A 21086-nucleotide genomic window follows, 5' to 3' on the forward strand; every position below is an offset into this window, starting at 1 on the left:
GTATGAGCAGACAGTATTTGTAGCTTGGATACGAACTGAACAGTATGGAGGGGAATTGTGTGAGGGAACAGTATTAGGGAGAAAAGTGTACAGGGGCATTATTCAATAGCATTACAATTATACTGTTATTTTTGTCAGGGTGTGCTGCTGAAGACCGGAGAAGACTGAAGTCTGCAGAAATGAGATGTGGATGTGAAAAGTCATAATGGCGTCTAGACAAGATGGAGAAGGAAAGAAAGTGAATGACTGCAATCAAAGACCATGTCATCTATAAAAGGTACCTGGATGTAGATATTTATTTGTGCTACTTACTACATCTCATCAGTGCTTTGGTTCCTGTATGGTTCACATTTTGATGGTGACTGGTAACTACTCCCAGTAGCTCCTTACCATTTTTAAGGACATACTGGGAGATTGTACATTCATACGATGTACAATTGTATATGTAGCTGACCTCCTGGCATTACAATCGATTGCTGTAGTAAGCTTGGTGCCGTATTTATATACTGATGCTGGTTCTGTTGCTGAATTTCTTTACTGCTAGTCTTTCTCTTGATGTATTTCTGTCTTGTTGGTGGTTCTGGTGATGCATTCCTCTACGGATGTCGGTTATGGTAATGTATTTCTTGTAGTGCAGCGGTACCCACACTGTGCATTGAAGAGGCAGTGACCCAGCAAAGTTCAAAGCAAAACGTGTTTTAACGTTCAACTCACAGAAAATACACAGCACACGATATCCTCCGGATTGCAGCCGGGAAACAAGACAGTCTATATCTGATATCTGAGACCTAGTTGCCGTGGGCGACTGCACCGCTACGTACGCTGTGGGTGATAGGCATTTTGGCTTGGCTTGCCTGTGTTGCCTCACACAGGTGGAGCTCTGCAGAGCCTTCTGCTCTGCACACTTGCAAAACCAAACTGACACACCCAACCCTCTGCTTCAGGGTTTTTTTGTTTGTTTTTTTACAAGGAACCTGTGGCCGTAGGCCAAATGGAAAACTCGTCCATCAAGAAAACGGACTGCCCGACTACCATTCTGTAGTCCGTTTAAAAAAAGCCAAGAGCAGGTTTTCTTAAATTTGCCTTGGACAAATAGCTTGCCCAAGACCAACACTTACTTTTATTTTGCATTACAATCACAGCTATGCCTGTGACGGCAATGCACTCCTATGGCCTCAATACGCCTCTGGGGGGGGGGGGAACGGGACACAGAGACCCACGCATGTGACACCAGTCACTGCCTCACATACCGCCCCCTGTTCCAACCTGTGGGGTTTAACACTTGTTACCACACAGGGGGCGTGTGACAGGGCATCCGCATGTCCCTGTGACTTCCCTGCCCAACGCTCTACTGAGAAACCAAAGTTTTGTAGGGACACGAACAATGGTTGATGCGAGCATTCCTCCCCTTTGCGTTTCTCCTCAACTCTTTGTTACGTGACGGCCCACCTCCCCGTTCTCTGTTGCAAAAGAGACACCTACTTTCCTGACTGACAGTAGATTTGGGCCAGTTTTCGGTGGCCTCGACCGTGTTTATTTGGGGTTTGATAACCCCGCAGCTCATCCCGTAACCTAAGTACCTGGCTTCTGGCACTTGGTACTGTTTCCTCCAAACCCTTACCTGTGCCTCGGTGACTATGTTATGCTGGATCACCGCGGCCTGCCCCGGCAGCTCCAGGCATACATCTGTATTACGTTGCACCCGAACCAGAGCCTCCCGTTGCTGCTGATTAACGAGTGCTCTATTCATTTTAACCTGACCCCCGGCTACATCCTTAGCCGGTGCCAGAGGGTTCCCCGTGGGTACTACCGTAGTCGCCTCCATGACAACCCATTCTCGGTTCCTCCACCCTTTCTGTTTAAACGTGCGTCTCTAAGTGGGACCCTGGATCTGAACTGTCCCGAACTTACCGGGAGACATTTCCATCTCGGGGTTCGGTAGGGTCTCCTCGACCTCTTCTGCCAAAATCTTCAGGGGAAATCTATCAGGGTTACACTCTGTCCCTAGGTTGTCGACCCCTATGGCAGGTATCCCTGACACGGGATATTCGGGTTCTGCGCCCAGAACAACATTTACCTTGGGAGGGTTAAACCTGGACTCCCACAGGAAACAGAAGAGGGGCAAATTTCTTCCAAACAGTCCCATATGGAAGAGTCTTTACCACTCCCACCACATGTTTGATGTCTTCACATGGTGTGGACAAAATAACCTCCACGGTCGAGTACTCTCGGATTTCCCCATGGATACCCATCACCTCCACTTTCCATCCTTTGAAGTTGTCCCCGGCAACAAAGGTCGGACCAAAGTCACTAAGCTCCCCGAATCCAGGAGAGCCTCTGTTTGGCACAGCTGGAGCTTGCAAGTACCTGGCACAGCTGGGGCTCGCTGTCGGCAGTGCCTGTAGCGGAGGTACAGACTGGCTGGGCATACATAGACACACGGCGAGTATACCCGCAGTTCATGGGTTCAGATATCAGGGGGCAGTTGCCAGCCACATGTCCGGGCCCTTGGCACCGCCAACAATTAATCGCTGTGGCACAACTATACCTTGGGGCCGCTTTAGGGGAAATGGGAATTTTGTCACCCTCACTTCAGGTTACCCCTTATCTCGGGCTCGGTCCTGGTTAGCCCCAACAGAGGTTTGAGGACTTTTCCTCGGCTTCTGGGCTGGCGAGGCCTTACGTGACAGCCGAAATGGAGCAGTGTCCCACACAAAGTCCTGAGTGGCTGTATACCGCCTGGGTCCCCTTGCCCCACCCACCGCTGTATGGGTGCTGGCAGAGCCCTTACCAGCCGGTCGACCACCACCCTCTCTACTATCTGGAGCAGGATTAAGGTCTCAGGTTGGAGACTTTTTTTTTTTTTTTTTTTACCAGCAGCAGTAAGTCATATGTCTGAGACCTGGCGGGACTAGACTCCTCAAAGGACCACTGGTACACCTGCTGAGCCCGCACATAGGTATTAAACCATAGTCGGGCAAGGATCTCACCTCTCAGCTTCTGCCAGTCCATTTGATTGTCCCGACTGAGATCCAGGTAAGCCTTATAGGCATCTCCCATCAGGAACGGGGCCACCACCTCAGCCCATTGGGTCACCGGCAAGCTCTCCCGCTCTGCAGTGCGTTCGAAGACCGTGAGGAAGGCCTCCATGTCGTCCTCAGGACTCATCTTCCTTAAGGCTGACCGAACTTTATACCAAGCCTCCGAACGGATTGAGGTTGCTGGTGGGGCCACCTCTCGCATAGCCGCGATCTGCTGCATCAACAGGTTATTTGTCTGCTGCAATTGGTGCTGCTCCTGCTGCCGTTGCTGCAGCTCCTGCTGGCATCGCTGCTGCTCCTGCTGCTCTTTTGTTGTCGATGCTGAGAGAGGACCAACTGATTCAAAAGCTCCTCCATCTCGTCAGCAGGCTTGAGCTGTAGCGTTGCAGGCTTAATTACTGACATGCAGCATGCTTTGGGATATGCCTCAGTTCACACTTCCTGCATTCTCCAACCATATGTAGTGCAGCGGTATCCACACACTGCAGTGATGAGGCAGTGACCCAGCAAAGTTCAAAGCAAAACGTGTTTTAATGTCCAACTCACAGAAAATACACAGCACACAATATCCTCCAGATTGCAGCCGGGAAACAAGACAGTCTATATCCGAGACCTGGTTGCCATGGGTGACTGCACCGCCGTTTACGCTGTTTGTGGCAGACCTGCGGTACATATTTGACATCCGCAACATGTCAATTTCTCTTGCGGGTATGATATGCAGATTTTCACCATGGAAATCCCATTGCAGAAATGTTCTCAAAATGCATGTAATTCATTTAATACCAACAGGTTTTATTTGCAGGAGCATATTATCAATGTTGGCTAGCTGAATAGTTTGCTCCCAGAATAGGATTGGATTCTATCAAAGGAAAACCTCTTGCTCTGCTTTAATTTAAACGTTGTTTTTTGCTTTCGTGCCAGCAATGGTTAATGTCAGTTTCCTTGCTGGAAGCTGCTGTGTTGCTGGTCAGCTGATGTGGGTGGTGACCACTCCCAACATCTTTTAAATAGTCACATGAAACATCAGTTGACTGTTGGTAATAGAGTTTTCTATGGTAGACCAGCCTTGGAGTGGCAGCTCTCTGGTGTCAGCACCGAATCTGCCACTTCTGTGGAGTTCGGGGTCCAGTTTCTGTGTTACTTGTATATTTTCCCTGTTTGTTTCGTGCTTGTCACTATCCCCTGTGTTTACACCATCTGCAGTGGTGAGGCTAGTGTCCTTGCTGGCCAGTGCACTAGCCAGGGTTTAGTGAGGTTACACCTAGGGACAAAAGGCCAGACAAGTGGTGGATGCGGCGTCGGAGAGCACTGCAGCTCCAGGAATCTTCCTATTTGCTCGTAGCAGGTTTGCCTACAACAACCACGCTGAACTAATTGATATATGATCGTGCAGCGATTATAATTCCCGTTACCGGCTTTTATTTAATAACCTCCTGTAACTGATGAAGGTCACAATTGACCGAAACGTTTTCCTGTATTTAATACAATAAATTTTGCCTGCTGCATCTTACCTAAAGTTGAGTGCTAGGTCTCTTACTATTAATCTATATGGTTTGGGAACCTGTCCTTAGCACCCCTCCTCTAGTAATGCTCACGGTTAAATTTTACACCTAGGGACAAGGCATGTGATGGTGGAGTGGGATGGGGGGGAAGAATCGCATAGGTCGTTAGGGTAGCTTAGGGATAGGCACTGGTTGTGTTAGGAGGTGCCCCATCCCTCGTTCTCTATTGTTAGGGCCTTCCTCTCCCTTTTTTCATCCCCGTTGTTGATGTTTGTTGTGCCATCCTCTGGACCGACCCTTCTGGGTCTCATAGATGGCTTTGCATAACATATCAGACATGGGACAGACCCATCTGCTTACCTTAACTTCAATCCAGAATTTCCATGCAGGAGCCTGAAGGCCATGGGAATAATATATAAAGTAGTCTCCTCCACTGCTGGATACTGGAATCCCATCACCCAGTGACCAGCTGGACAGCACAGACGTTTCATGTGGACGGATGTACACTGTGATATGACTGGGTCCTGCCAGAGAGAAACAGTTTTGTATGTGGAACAAAGTGTATACTTACTCTGGCATCAGAAATAAGGGCTTCAGTGAGGAATGCACTACAATCTGCATGATATGTCTGCTATTATACAGGTGTACAGAGTTGGTATCTAAAATGAATTACTGAAGAATATCTACTGAATAAGATAAATATAAAAATACAACTTTATTAGACACCATATCATGCCACTTTTTTCTTTTCTCTGTTAAAACTCTGTTTTAATTATGTTATATGATTATGTGAAAAAAAGAGCAAGGTGCTCACCTTTAACTTCAAAATTCAGACGTACAGCACCCCACGGCATTTCTTCTTTGGATTCCAGTTTAAAATCCATGTCCTCGGAGACTGGAGGATGAGCAGCAGGTATGTACCAATTTTTTCTGTTGAGGAGGAGAAAAAAAAAAATTCAGCTGATTTGATCCAAAATTACCAAATAAATACATTCACATTTCTTTAACCCCTTTACTCCCGAGGGTTATTTGCACGTTAATGACCAGGCCAATTTTTACAATTCTGACCACTGTCCCTTTATGAGGTTATAACTCTGGAATGCTTCAACGGATCCCGGTGATTCTGACACTGTTTTTTCGTGACATATTGAACTTCATGATAGTCGTAAAATTTCTTCAGTATGACTTGTGTTTATTTATGAAAATAATGGAAATTTGGCAAACATTTTGAAAATTTCACAATTTTCCAACTTTGAGTTTTCATGCCCTGAACTCACAGAGAAATGTCACACAAAATACTTAAGTAATTTCCCACATGTCAACTTTACATCAGCACAATTTTGTAACCAAATTTTTTTTGTTTGTTAGGAAGATATAAGGGTTTAAAAGTTGACCATCAATTTCTCATTTTTACAACATAATTTACAAAACCAGTTTTTATGGACCACATCACATTTGAAGAACCTTTGAGGGGTCTATATGAAAGAAGATGCCCAAAAGTGACATCATTCTAAAAGCTGCACCCCTCAAGGTGCTCAAAACCACATTCAGGAAGTTTACTAACCCTTCAGGTGCTTCACAGGAATTTTGGGTATGTGGGGAAAAAAATAAACATTTAACTTTTTTTTCACAAAAAACGTATTTTAGATCCATTTTTTTTTTTATTTTGACAAGGGTAACAGGAAAAAATGGACCCCACAGTTTGTGGGGAATTTTTTCCTGAGCATGCGGATACTCAATATGAGGGAGAAAATCACAGTTTGGGTGCACAGCAGAGCACGAAAGGAGCACCATTTGACTTTTGGAGTGCAAAATTTGCTAGAACAATTGGCGGACGCCATGTCACATTTGGAGAGCCCCTGATATGCCTAAACAGTGAAAATCACCCACAATTGACACCATTTTGAAAACTAGACCCCTCAGGGAACTGATCTAGATATATGGTGAGCACACAGAAGTTTATAACGTTGAGCCGTAAAAAAAAATATAATAATCACATTTTCCCCACAAATGTGTTTTTAGCACAAAATGTTGCATTTTCATAAGGGTAACAAGAAAAATTGCACCATACAATTGAGCACGCCAATACCCAATATGAGGGAAAAAACTGTTTTGGCGCACAATAGGGCTCAAAAGGGAAGGAGCGTCATTTGACTTTTTGAATGTAAAATTTCTTGATCATTAGCGGATATCAGTTCTCATTTGGAGATCCCCTGATGTGCCTAAACAGTGGAAGCCCCCACTAGTGACCACATTTTGGAAACTAGACCCCTCAAGGAATGTATTTGCGTAGTGAGCGCATTGAACTCCCAGGTGCTTCGCAGAAGTTTATACAGTTGAGCTGTGAAAATATAAATAAATAAATAAATATATATAATCACATTAAAAAAATCACTTTCCCCACAAAAATGTTATTTTGGCCCCAAATTTTACATTTTCATAAGGGTAACAGAAAAAAGTTGCACCATAAAATTTGCTGTGCAATTTCTCCCGAGTACACCAATACCCCATATGTAGGCGAGTACTACTTTTGAGGCACAGTGAAAAGCTCAGAAGGGTAGAGGCACCACGTTGGAGTTCAGATTTTGCTGGAATGGTTTGAGGGTGCCATGTCACACTGGCAGAGCCCCTGAGCTGCCAGGACAACAGAAACCCCCTATATGTGACCTCATTTTACAAACTATACTCCCCAACGAATTAATCTAGTGGTGCACTGATCATATTGACAGCACATGTGCCTCACAGAATTTTATACCACTGAGCGGTGAAGATAGAATAACTACATTTTTACCGTTTAATTACATTTTTTTTACAACAAACTGAGGTCCATTTTTTCCTGAGTGCACCAATACTCTACATGTAATCGGTAAATATTTTTCAGGCACAGTGCAAAGCTCAGAAGGCAAGGAGCGACAGATTTTGCTGATATGGTTTGCAGGTGCCATGACCCACTGGCTGATGAGGGGCCAGAACAGCAGAACCCCCATAAGTGACCCCATTTTACAAACTACACCTCTCAATGAATTCATCTAGAGATGCAGTGATCATATTGACACTACGGGTATGTCACAGAATTTTATACCATTGGGCAGTGAAGAAAAAATAACTACATTTTTTATCAAAAAATTTTTGCTTTAGCCCCAGATTTTACATTTTCAAGTAGGTACCAAAATTTGTCTCACAATTTCTACTGAACATGGCAATACCCGATATATGGCTGTACAGTGCTACTTAGCCATACGGAGAGACTCGGGATGAACGGAGCACTATTTGCCTCCTGGAGTGCAGATGTTCCTAGAACAGTTTGCGGACTCCATATACAGAGCGCCTAATTGCTAGAAGAGCAGAATGCCCCCTCAAGGGACCCCATTTTAGAAACTATACTCCTTGGGGAATTTATCTCCAGGTGTAGTGACGATTTTTACTCCATGGGTGTTTTCCAGAAACAAGCAGCAATGAATGTTGCCGACTGAAAATTGCAAACTGCCATTGTAGTGACCAGTACGCTGTAGAGACCAATTCATTGCAGTCACCAGTATGTTATGCCCAGCCAATGCTTCTGGAGGCATGCACCCATAATTTATTTGGACTCTCCTCGCTTCAGAAATGCCAAACATGTGGATGCAATATGTGGTTTAGGCACACTGTGGGTTCAGAAGGGAGGGGGCATTTGGATATGGAAGTGGAGAATTTGCTGAATTTCTTTTGGAGGTGAGGAGCCACTTCGCTTTTCCAGAGCCTTTATACTATCAGTAACATAAGAAGCCCCCTATATTTTCTTTAACAGATGACGGATCTGAGTGAGGGATTGCTTTTTTTTGTGGGTTGAGTTGAGGCTTTTATTGGGAACATTTTACATAACATTTGGGATCACATTTATCTGGCGCTCTACGCTGACCACTTATTTTGGGGTCTCCATCTAAATTTCTGAGTGACGTGATTCAGATGAAACCTCCAAGGGATCCATTTCACTATAATGAGGCAGCAGGGTTACTCTGGACTCCGTCTGGCTTCTGTTCAATGGTGTCCTTTCCAGAAGTGCACAAAACTGTGGCCGACAGCACTTTTATGCAATCCTAAAAAGACGGACACCGTCGGATCACAGGTCAGACTGCGTCCACAATGCCGTATATACTCGAGTATAAGCCAACCCGAGTATAAGCCGAGACCCCTAATTTTGCCACAAAAAACTGGGAAAACTTATTGACTCGAGTATAAGCCTAGGGTGGAAAATGCAGCAGCTACTGGTAAAATTTAAAAAATAAAAATAGATACCAATAAAAGTAAAACTGACAGACATCAGTAGGTTACGTGTTTTTGAATATCCATATTGAATCAGGAGCCGCATATAATGCTCCATACAGGTCATGGTGGGCCCCATAAGATGCTTCATACAAAATAAGCCCCATATAATGCTCCATAAAGATCATGATGGGCCCCATAAGATGCTCCATACAAAATATGCCCCATATAATGCTCCATAAAGTTCATGATGGGCCCATAAGATGGTCCATATTAAAATATGCCCCATATAATGCTGCACAAATGGTTAATGATGGCCCCTTAAGATGCTCTATAGAATATTATGCCCCATATAATGCTGCACAAAGGTTGAAAAAAGAAAAAAAAAATTACATACTCACCCCTTGTGGCTCAGGCCCCCGGCACTTGCGTTATTCACCTGTCCCCGTTCCACTGCCATACGCTGCTCCATCTTCCGGCTCTCTGACTGTTCAGGCAGAGGGCGCGCACTAACTACGTCATTGCGCCCTCTGACCTCAACGTCACAGCCAGAGGACGCGGAAGACGGAGCCAGGCGGTGGAAAGGGGACAGGTGAAAATCGCAATGCTCACCCTCCCCCGTTATACTCGCCCTCCCGGCACAGTCCCTGCATCTCCGTCGTCCCGGGCCGGCAGCTTCTTCCTGTGTTCAGCGGTCACTGGTACCGCTCATTAAAGTAATGAATATGAGCTCCACCCCTATGGGAGTGGAGTCGCATCCATATTCATTACTTTAATGAGCGGTACCACGTGACCGCTGAGAACAGGAAAAGCTGAGGGCGCTGGAAGCAGGGACATGCAGAGACACGCCGGGAGCAGGTGAGTATGATGGACAGCTGCGGCTCCCCCTCCCCTGCCAACCCCCTGGGACAATGACTAGAGGATAAATCGAGAGGGACACTTTCGGCCTAAAAAAAATGGGTTGAAAATCTCAGCTTATACTCGAGTATATACGGTGTGTGTATGTGTATATATATATATATATATATATATATATATATATATATATATATACAGGGTGGTCCAAAAGTAGGTGGACAGTATGTGTAATAGGGTTATGAAGGGGGAGATTTATCAAACATGGTATAAAGTGAAACTGACTCAGTTGCCCTTACCAACCAATCAGATTCCACTTTTCATTCTTCACAGACTCTTTGGAAAATGAAAGGTGGAATCTGATTGGTTGCTAAGGGCAACTGAGTCAGTTTCACTTCACATCATGTTTAATAAATTTCCCCCTTCATAAACCTATTACATATACTGTCCACCTACTTTTGGACCACCCTGTATATAAATAAATAATCAAATCGATCAAAATATAAAAATAATTAAGCTGTCTGGGATTAGGAGGTAACAGCAAGTTCCAGAGATCCTGGCCAGCCTAAAAGTTCAATAGAAAAGAGCTTGTAAGGTCGGCACACGTTCTGCTGTCTAGCAGCAGTGGTCAGGCTCCAAAGCAACGAGCTGTAAACAAAAGTCTTAATATCTTAAGAATGGCTGAAAATTCTAAGCAGGGTTAGTTCTACATACATTAAACAAATACTAACCTGATTAAGCTATTCACAGGAAAATACCAAGGGAACCCGCAGAATGGACCTTCATGACAAGGAGCCCTTACGGAATCATTTATTTCCGGTATATGAGGAGTGATGTGCGTTATTCCATTGTAATCAAAGCCATTTATCCATATCCCAGAGTCTCGCTTTACCAGATCTCCATTCAAGTTGTGAAAATTTCGGGTGGTGTGCTGAAGGGATATAGAATGAAAAGTGAAAGACAGACTGCGCCTGTCGCTGATTGTTGGCGGCCGGCCACGTAGTATATAGCACAGCCACGTAGTATATTGCACAGCTACATAGTATATAACAGCCCACGTAGTAAATAGCACAACCACGTAGTATATTGCACAGCCACATAGTATATAGCACAGCTATGCAGTATATAGCACAGCCCACGGAGTATATAGCACAGCCCATGGAGTATATAGCACAGCCACGTAGTATATAACACAGCCCACGGAGTATATAGCACAGCCACGAAGTAAATAGCACAGCCCACGGAGTGTATAACAGCCCACATAGCATATAACACAGCTCACATAGTATATAACAGCCCACGCACGCAGTATATAACACAGGCCACGTAGTGTATAACACAGGCCACGTAGTGTATAACACAGGCCACGTAGTGTATAACACAGGCCACGTAGTGTATAACACAGGCCATGTAGTGTATAGCACAGGCCACGTAGTATATAGCACAGCCACGTAGTATATTGCACAGCCCACGGAGTGTATAACAGCCCACATAGCATATAACACAGCTCACGTAGTATATAACAGCCCACGCACGCAGCATATAACACAGCCCACTTAGTGTATAACACAGCCCACGTAGTATATTGCACAGCCCACGTAGCATATTGCACAGCCCACGTAGTATATTGCACAGCCCACGTAGTATATTGCACAGCCCACGTAGTATATTGCACAGCCCACGTAGTATATTGCACAGCCCACGTAGTATATTGCACAGCCCACGTCGTACATTGCACAGCCCACGTAGTACACTGCACAGCCCACGTAGTACACTGCACAGCCCACGTAGTACATTGCACAGCCCACGTAGTACATTGCACAGCCCACGTAGTACATTGCACAGCCCACGTAGTATATAGCACAGCCCACGTAGTATATTGCACAGCCAAGTAGTATATTGCACAGCCCACGTAGTATATTGCACAGCCACGTAGTATATTGCACAGCCCACGCAGTATATTGCACAGCCACGTAGTATATTGCACAGCCCACGTAGCATATTGCACAGCCCACGTAGTACATTGCACAGCCCACGTAGTACATTGCACAGCCCACGTAGTATATTGCACAGCCCACGTAGTATATTGCACAGCCCACACAGTATATTGCACAGCCCACGCAGTATATTGCACAGCCCACGTAGTATATAGCACAGCCCACGTAGTATATAGCACAGCCCACGTAGTATACAGCACAGCCCACGTAGCATATTGCACAGCCTACGCAGTATATAACACAGCCCACGTAGTATATAGCAATGTGGGCATCATATCCCTGTTAAAAAAAAAAAAAAAAGAATTAAAATAAAAAAGTTATATATTCACCCTCCGTCGGCCCCCAGATCCAGGCGAAGCGTTTACCGATGCTCCCCGCACGCTCCGCTCCCAAGAGTGCATTGCGGTCTCGCGAGATGATGACGTAGCGGTCTCGCGAGACCGCTACGTCATCATCTCGCGAGACCGCAATGCATGGCTCAGAGCGTCGCAAAGAGCAGGAAAGGCCTGTTCTGGATCCGAGGGGCCGACAGACGGTGAGTATATACGGTAACTATTTTTATTTTTTAAAATTTTTTTAACATTAGATCTTTTTACTATTGGCAGCATCAATAGTAAAAAGTTGGTCACACAGGGTTAATAGCAGCGTTAACAGAGTGCGTTACACCGCGGCATAACGCGGTCCATTAATGCTGCCATTAACCCTGTGTAAGCGCTGACTGGAGGGGAGTATGGAGCGGGCACTGACGGCTGGGGAGTAAGGAGCGGCCATTTTGCCGCCGGACTGTGCCCGTCGCTGATTGGTCGCGGCAAAACAGCCACAACCAATCAGCGACTTGGGATTTCCGAGACAGACAGAAGGACAGACAGAAAGATGGAAGTGACCCTTAGACAATTATATAGTAGACTAGATGGTGGCCCGATTCTAACGCATCGGGTATTCTAGAATATGCATGTCCCCGTAGTATATGGACAATGATGATTCCAGAATTCGCGGCAGACTGTGCCCGTCGCTGATTGGTCGAGGCAACCTTTATGACATCATCGTCGCCATGGCAACCATTATGACATCTACGTCGATACTGTGCCCGTCGCTGATTGGTCGAGGCCGCCAGGCCTCGACCAATCAGAGACGTGGGATTTCCATTATGACATCATCGTCGCCATGCTGTGCCCGTCGCTGATTGGTCGAGGCCTGGCGGCCTCGACCAATCAGAGACGCGGGATTTCCAGGACAGACAGACAGACAGACAGACGGAAAAACCCTTAGACAATTATATATATATATATATATATATATATATATATATATATATATATATATATATATATATATATATATATATATATATAATTGTTGTCCACCTTCTTGATCCATGTTAATTATAATAGTTTTAAAGCTCTTAGTAAAATTATGTTTTTTTTTGTTACATTTTTTTGTGAGGATATCAAAACTGATTACCTGTAGGAAGATCCTCTTTGGTTTGGGGCTGTCCATGTTGGCACTGTAGGGGAAGAACGCCCCTGAACACACAAGGATAAATGTCACACCAGATAAAACTGCTAATGACAGCATTATTGTTTTAGTGCTTTTAACAAGGTAGACAAAATTGACCTACAAGAAAACAAATGTTATGACATCTAAAACTGAAAATTATTGAATTTAACAATAGAATTTAATATGTATAAATTATAATGACCAGATTTTATTTTAGACCAGAAGCTGCATTTTTAGTTACGAAAAAAAAAGTGTGCGAGTCTAAGGCCGTGTTCACAAGTAGTGTAAATGCTGTTTTTTTTATCCTTATGTTTCCTGCAGGTGTCCGCAACAAAATACAAAATAACAATCTTCTCTGATTATTGCATTTTTGCTGCACTTTCCACCTTTAATTGATGCCTTTTTGGTGCAGACAGGAAGCAGCGTTTTAAAGTGCACTATTTTAGTACAGAAAAGCTTTGATACACATCCACTTTTTCTTGAACTGTTAAACACAACAGATTTTCAACACAAAAAAAACCCCATGAGAAAATAGCTGTATAATCTAGATGCAACTTCTTATGAGCGAAAAGAATGCTGACATGACATCCATCCTGATCACAGAAAAAACTGTGCAAGAGCTTAGTTCTCTCTCCTCCTGCCAGACACTGATCTGTCTGATCAGTACAGGGCAGGAGAAAAGGCAATTAGGACCTGCACATCACATAGGCGGCAGGTCCTGAGCGCCTGAAGAAATTTTCAGACCATATGATCAGTGCATGCCTGGAAGGAACATCAAATTGATGTAGTGTATACAAAGAGTGCAGACTGATTCACAGCTGTGTGCATGTAGCAAAGCTGTGGGAGTATGTGTATGCGCACATGTAGCACTGTGTGTAGTATGCACTGTTATATATATATATCTATATATATATATGTGTGTGTATGTGTGTGCGTGTGGGTACACTGCAGAAAGTGTACATCATGCTATAGAGAAAAACTAACAAAAAAATCTTTTACCAATTACACTACTTCTTCACAAACAAATATACTTACAAAACATGTCATCAAAAGGACTGAGCAAATGACAAGGAAGGAAGCCATAACAACATCCGGTGGGATTTCTGTACCACTACGGCCAAATATGGGGGTGAACATCTCGAAAACTGCCCATACATGATAGGTTGTGTGCATATAAGGGTAAAATAACCCAATCAGATACACCGCTAAGTATCTATAAGAGGAACCTGTGGGAAAATAATGAAAAATTCTTTTATGAAGGAATATTAAAATAGAATTCCAGGACATATAATGGTAATTTATTAGCAATATCCAGCTATCTACATTAATTTGATTCGTCCCATTCACTGTTTATCCTTTATTATGGGAAACGGTTTCTTGTCATCTCTCGTATAGACAACACTTTTAAACCTCCTCCCGCCTGAAGCCCTTTTTCACCTTCCTGACCAGGCAAAATTTTTCAATTCTGACATGTTACATTTATGTTGTAATAACACTGAAATGCTTTTACATATTCCAGTGATTCTGACACAGTTTTTTCGTGACACATTGTACTTCATGATATTAGTCGCTTAGTTTGAAAAGATTTGCGATTATTTATGAGAACATCTAAAATTTGACAAAAATTTAGAAAAAAACCCCACAATTTTTGAAGTTTGAATTTGAACACCCTCAAAAACAAAAAGTCATATTGCACAAAATAGTTAATAAACATTTGCCACATGTCTACTTTATGTCAGCATCACATCACTTTTGAAAAGTATTTTTTCTTGTTAAAAATTTAGAAGGGTCTTTTTTTTTTTTTTTAGAGACCACTTCCCTTTTCAGGTGACTCAGAGGGTCTTGTGTATCAGAATACCCCCAAACAATACCCCATTGTAAAAACGGCACTCCTCACGGTATTCAAAAAGAAAGTTTGTTAACCCTACAGGTCTTCACAGGAAGAAATAATCGCAAAATGGAAATAATGAAAAATTATGTGTTTTTCACTAAAATGTTGCTTTAGCTCCAAATGTTTCATTTTCACAAGAGTAACCGCAAAATTAAAAGACCACCCAATTTGTTGCAAAATTTCTCCTGAGTACGCTGATGCCCAATCTGTGGGGGACAACTACTGTTTGGGCATATGACAGAGCTTGGAAGGGAATGGACAATTATGTCATATGTTGGGAAGGGGTTAAAAACCTCTTCCCGCCCCATGATATGCTATTACATCATGGATAGATGGGCCTCAACACTATCTGCCATACTATCAGGTCAGCTAGACTGGAAGGCAGCGGGTGTCAGCTGTAGCATCCAGTTGTACTCTGCTGTAATGGCCAAGGCTGGTGCTAGCAGCGATCCCAAACATTTAACCCCCATTCTCTGGCAACACACTCACGAGGGTGCTAATGGCTGCTATAGCAATCAGAAGCAAAAGAAATGGAAAAAAAATTTAAATAAAAGGAAATAAGAAAAAAATATCAGTGAATTAAAAAGAAACCAACATATTTGGTATGCGTCTGTAATGTCCGAAACGAGAAAAGATGTAACAAAAAGCAATTAAAAGTCATATGAACCCCAAAAAACGACAGTTGGTCCTGCAAAGAATAAGCCTTCATAGGTCTCTTTTGATTAAACAAAAAAAAAAGTTATGGCTCTTATAACACAACATTAAAGAGAAAAATAAATGGGATTTAAGTGTGAAAAGGTAATAAAATGCACTATACGTGTATGGTATCCATGGTGAACCACACTATAATATTTATTTTACTTGCTTATATAGCACCAAAAATTCCACAGCACTTTGCAGACATCATTATCACTGTCCCCATTGCAAACTAAATTCCCCATCGGCATCACACATGGACAAAATTGTAGTTTGCTATAATGGTCAATTTCATAACTTGAAAGTGACAAAATAAATTTTCAATTTTAATTTAAAGAATAGCAACGAATGAAAATCAGACATTGCTTTTGAATTGTGGTTCAACAGAAAAAAAAAAATTAAAATGGCCTGGACTAAAATGATGGTTCCCTTAATATTCTGTTGTACAACCATTGAGGCAATCATTGCAAACAAACGATTTCTGTAACTCTAAGGGTATGTGCACAGGTTGCAGATTTCCTGAAGTTCCGCAGCGTTTTTTTCCGTGAAGAAATGCTGCAGATCCGCAAGTGATTTACAGTATAATGTAAATCAATGGCAAAAAAAATGCTGTGCTAATGGTGCAGAAAAATCTGCATGGAAAACACAGCAGATTCAAAAAAGGACCATGTCAATTCTTTGTGCAGATCTGCTGCGTTTCTGCACCCATTCCATAATAGAAATCTGCAGGGGTAAAAAAAGGACGAAATCCGCACTAAATCCGCAACGTGTGCACATACCAAAAAAAGGCGCAGATTCTGACCTGCGTTTTCTGCCAAGAAATGCAGAATCTGCACAGAAAATTCCACAGTCAAATCTGCAATGTGTGCACATAGCCTAATGGTGCAGAAAAATCTGCATGGAAAACGAAGCAGATTCAAAAAAGGACCATGTCAATTCTTTTTGCAGATCTGCTGCGTTTCTGCACCCATTCCATAATAAAAAATCTGCAGGGGTAAAAAAGGACGAAATCAGCACAAAAATCTGCAATGTGTGCACATACTAAAAAAAAGGCGCAGATTCTGACCTGCGTTTTCTGCCAAGAAATGCAGAATCTGCACAGAAAATTCCACAGTGAAATTTGCAGCGTGTGCACATACCCTCAATGAGACTTATGCACCTGTCCACAGGTATTTTGTCCCAATCCTCGTAAGCAAACTGCTCCAATTCTTGGATGTTTTTAGCTGTGTGTTTTGGTTATTATCCTGTTGAAAGACCTATGACCTGCAACTCAGACCAAGCTTTCTGACACTGGGCAGCACATTTCTCTTCTGGATGCCTTGATAGCATCGGCCCACTTTTTGATGTTATCATGTCCCTGTTGGTGTGAAAACTTAACATACATGCACGGACCTAATCTCACTTATACCGCACGACGAACAGAGTAAAAAATAAATAAAACCAATTCTTCACATGCTGTTAATTTTTTCATTCTGCCTAACATAGATCGCATAGATCCTGCGATCTGCGCTGAGCGCTTACACTGGGGATTCCATCTCTGAAATACGTGATTTAGAAGGAACCCCTGACATAAAATATCCCATAATGAGGTAGATGGAGGCACTGTGGATGTCATCTGGCCTGTGATCTGGTGGTGTCCTTTCTAGGATTGCATAAAAGTGCTGTCGGCCACAGTTTTGTGCACTTCTGAAAAGAAGGACAACGTTGAACAGAGGCCAGATGGAGTCCAGAGTAACTCTGCTGCCTCATTATAGTGAATGGTTCTCTCGGGGTTTCATCTGAATCAGGTCACTCAGAGATTTAGATGGAAACCGCAAAGTAAGGGGTCAGCGTAGAGCGCAGGATAAAAGTGATCCCAAACGTTATGTAAAATGTTCCCAATAAAAACTCAATCCACAAAAAAGTAAGTCCCCACTCAGGTCCGTCATCTGTTAATGGAAATATAGGGGGCTTCCACATTACTGGTAGCTCAAAGGAAATTCAGCACATTCTGCACTCCCAAATCCAAATGCCCCCCCCCTCGCTTCTGAGCCCCAGTGTGCTTAAACCACATTTATAGTCCACATATTTGGCATTTCTGTAGTGATGAGAGCCCGTCTAATTTACAGGTGCCTGTCTCCAGAAGCATGAGCTGGGCATAATGTACTGGGCACTACAATGGCAAATTTACAATTTTCACTCAGCAACATCCACTGTAGCTTGTTTCCGGAAATTACACATGGTGTCAAATTGTCACTACACCTGTAGATAAATTCCCAAATGGATATAATTTCCAAAATAGGGTCACTCGAGGGGGATTCTGCTTTTCTAGCAATTAGGGGTTCTGTACATGGAGTCTGCAAACTATTCTAGGAAAACCTGCGATCCAGGAGGCAAATAGCACTCTGTCCCTTCAGTCTCAACGTGTGACTAAGCAGTACTGTACAGCCACATATGGGGTATTTCAACATTCAGCAGAAATTGTGTGACAAATTTTGGTGCCATTTTTACCCATCTTCCCTTGTAAAAATTTAAAATCTGGGGCAAAAACAACATTTTGGTGGTAAAAATGTAGTTATTTTTTTCTTCACTGCCCAATGGTATAAAATTATGTGACACACTCATGGTGTCAATATGACCACTGCACCCCTAGATGAATTCATTGAGAGGTGTAGCTTGTAAAATGGGGTCACTTATGGGAATGCTGCTGTTCTGGCACCTCATGGGCTCTCCCAGTGGGTCATGGCACCCACAAACCAGAACAGTAAAATCTGCACTAAATTATGGCGCTCCTTCCCTTTTGAGTTTTGCACTGTGCCTCAAAAGTAGTTCCTGATTAAAGCAACCAGGCAACCCCCATATGTACTTATGCTGGCTAACAGATGTAAATCTTTCAGCTGCGGCAAGAAAAACTAAAACTGAGCACTAAAAAATACTCGGAGGACCCCCGAGCATGCTCGAGAAATCTCGAGTAACAAGTATATTCGCTCATCACTACATGTAGGGTATTGGCGTACTCAGGAGAAATTGCACAACAAACTGAGAGGTCCATTTTTCCTATTAGCCATAATAAAAATGGGGCTAAAATAACATTTGAGCGGTAAAAAATTAAATTATTTCTTCTTCACCGCCCAATGGTATAAATTTCCGTGAGGCATATGTGGCATCAACAAGCTTAAAGTACCCCTAGATGAATTCATTGGAGGGTGGAGTTTGTAAAATGAGGTCACTTATGGGGTGTTTCTGCTGTTGTGGCACCTCTTGGGCTCTGCCAATGTGACATGGCACCCTCAAACCATTCCAGCAAAATCTCAATATGGCGCTTCTCTTCTGAGCTTTGAACTGTGCCTCAAAAGAAGTTTTCAACAACATGTGGGGTATCGGCATACTCAGGAGAAATTGCACAACAAATTTTGGGGTCCATTTTCTCCTGCTATCCTTGTGAAAATGAAAAAAAAAGTGTGGGGCTAAAACAACATTTTTTGAGGGAAAAATAAAAATGTTTAATTTTCACAGTTCAACATTGTAAAATTATGTGAAACATCTGTGGTTTCAAGGTGCTCACCACTCATCTAGATAAATTCCTTCAGGGGTATAGTTTGCAAAATGGAGTGACTTGTGGTGGGTTTCCAATGTTTAGGCACATCAGGGGCTCTGCAAATGTGTCATGGTGACTGCTATCTTTTCAAGACAATTTTGTACTCCAAAATTCAAATTGCGCTCCTTCCCTTCAGAGCCCAGCAGTGCCCCCAAACAGTGGTTTTCCAAAATATCTGCGGTATCATTGTACTCAGGAGAAATTGCACAACAAATGTTATGGTGCATTTTATCCTGTTACTCTTGTGAAAATGCTAAATTTGGGGCAAAAGTAAAATTTTTGTGAAAATGTTCATTTTTTCCTTCCATATTGCATTCATTCCTATGAAGCACCTGAAGGGTTAATAAACTTCTTTAATGGGTTTTGAGCATCTTGAGGGGTGCAGTTTTTAGAATGGTGATATTGTGGGGTATTTTCCTTCATACAGGCCTCCCAAAGTCACTTTAAATGTGATGTGGTCCCTAAAAATAATTGTTTTGTAAATTTTGTTGAAAAAAAAAAAATGAGAAATTGAATTGCGGACCAATGTTTAACCCTTCCAACTTCCCAAGAAAAAAAATGATGGTTCGAAAATTGTGCTGATGTAAAGTAGACATGTGGTAAATGTTATTTATTAACTATTTTGTGTGACATAACTCTCTGGTTTACGGGCATAAAAAAATAAAAGTTTGAAAATTGTGAAATGTTCGCCAAATTTCCGATATTTTCACAAATACACGCAAGTCATATCAAACAAATTTTGCCACTATCTTGAAGTGCAATATGTCTCTAAAAAACAATCGCAAAATCAGTGGGATCCGTTAAAGCATTCCAGAGTTATTACTGCAAAGTGACACTGGTCAGAAATGTGAAATTTCGTCAGGTCATGAAGGTGAAAACAGGCTTGGGGTGTGAAGGGGTTAAGAGGCGGAAAATCTTCATGTAAAAAGCACACACGCATGTTGTCATGATATGTACTTTTTTCCCTGTCCTGTATTTTGTATAATATGTCATGATGTGGTGCGACTTCTCTTTGGTTGCATTTACTGTACACTTTGCAAAGTCATGGGATGTATGTAACTTAACCTGTCTCCTTCCCCCAATACTTGCAGCCCTAAGCTATAATGTAATTAAGCTTTGTCAACACCACTAGTGAAGGAATAGCCATTCTTCCTCACAGCAGGTGGCTAGTCAAATGCACATACTGGATAGACTAAGCAGAGCCGACCAGTCTAGAATCTTCTGGTGGACCCAACCATTGAATAGAAGGTGTGACCCCTACCCCCTTCATGGGCTGATTCCAGGAGCTCAGACAATCCATTCTTATTTTTGAGATCAGATGTGAGTTGACCCTTGAAGGAGAAGGAGTGGGGATTCTTAGCCGAGGCAAGACCCCACGTCCATCTGTGACTGCGGAAGCGAACGGGGCGAGACTTGAGCTGAGGACATATCTCGTAGTTCGTGGGATTGTTTTGGGATCCCTTGGACTCGTGTGGACGATTGCTTTGTTAGCTCGCACAAGGATTATCGGGAGGTGCCCCCGAATCTGTTCCGTTGGACTTGTGTGGACTATTGCTTTGTTAGCTGGCACAAGGATTATCGGGAGGTGCCCCGAACCTGTTCCGTTGGACTAATTGTGGACTCTGTAGATCTACCTGCATGTGTTGTTCCAGCGTTCTTGATAATAAATCGGTTGAATCATCCCTTGGCCTGTTGTCCCTTCTTGCTCTGCCGTACACCCCGTCACACATATCTAGTGGGTTTCTGCTGCCGAAACACATCAAAAGCGCATGTAATCTGCACCTAAGT

General features: G+C 43.0%; 1 protein-coding gene across 1 annotated transcript in view; it reads right to left on the reverse strand.

Annotated features, from left to right (window-relative positions):
• The window catches only part of ERMP1 (endoplasmic reticulum metallopeptidase 1), a 71082-nt gene that overhangs the window by 1931 nt on the left and 48065 nt on the right, over positions 1 to 21086 (reverse strand). Inside the window, exons 10-14 of the mRNA XM_077249174.1 lie at positions 14170 to 14360; positions 13099 to 13251; positions 10372 to 10571; positions 5358 to 5473; positions 4904 to 5067 (exon numbers count right to left, since the gene is read on the reverse strand). Coding sequence (XP_077105289.1) covers positions 4904 to 5067; positions 5358 to 5473; positions 10372 to 10571; positions 13099 to 13251; positions 14170 to 14360 — 824 coding nt within the window. The remainder of the gene's footprint in view (positions 1 to 4903; positions 5068 to 5357; positions 5474 to 10371; positions 10572 to 13098; positions 13252 to 14169; positions 14361 to 21086) is intronic.

Source organism: Ranitomeya variabilis, chromosome 1 (assembly GCF_051348905.1).
Source record: "Ranitomeya variabilis isolate aRanVar5 chromosome 1, aRanVar5.hap1, whole genome shotgun sequence".
In the NCBI taxonomy this organism is placed as follows: domain Eukaryota; kingdom Metazoa; phylum Chordata; class Amphibia; order Anura; family Dendrobatidae; genus Ranitomeya; species Ranitomeya variabilis.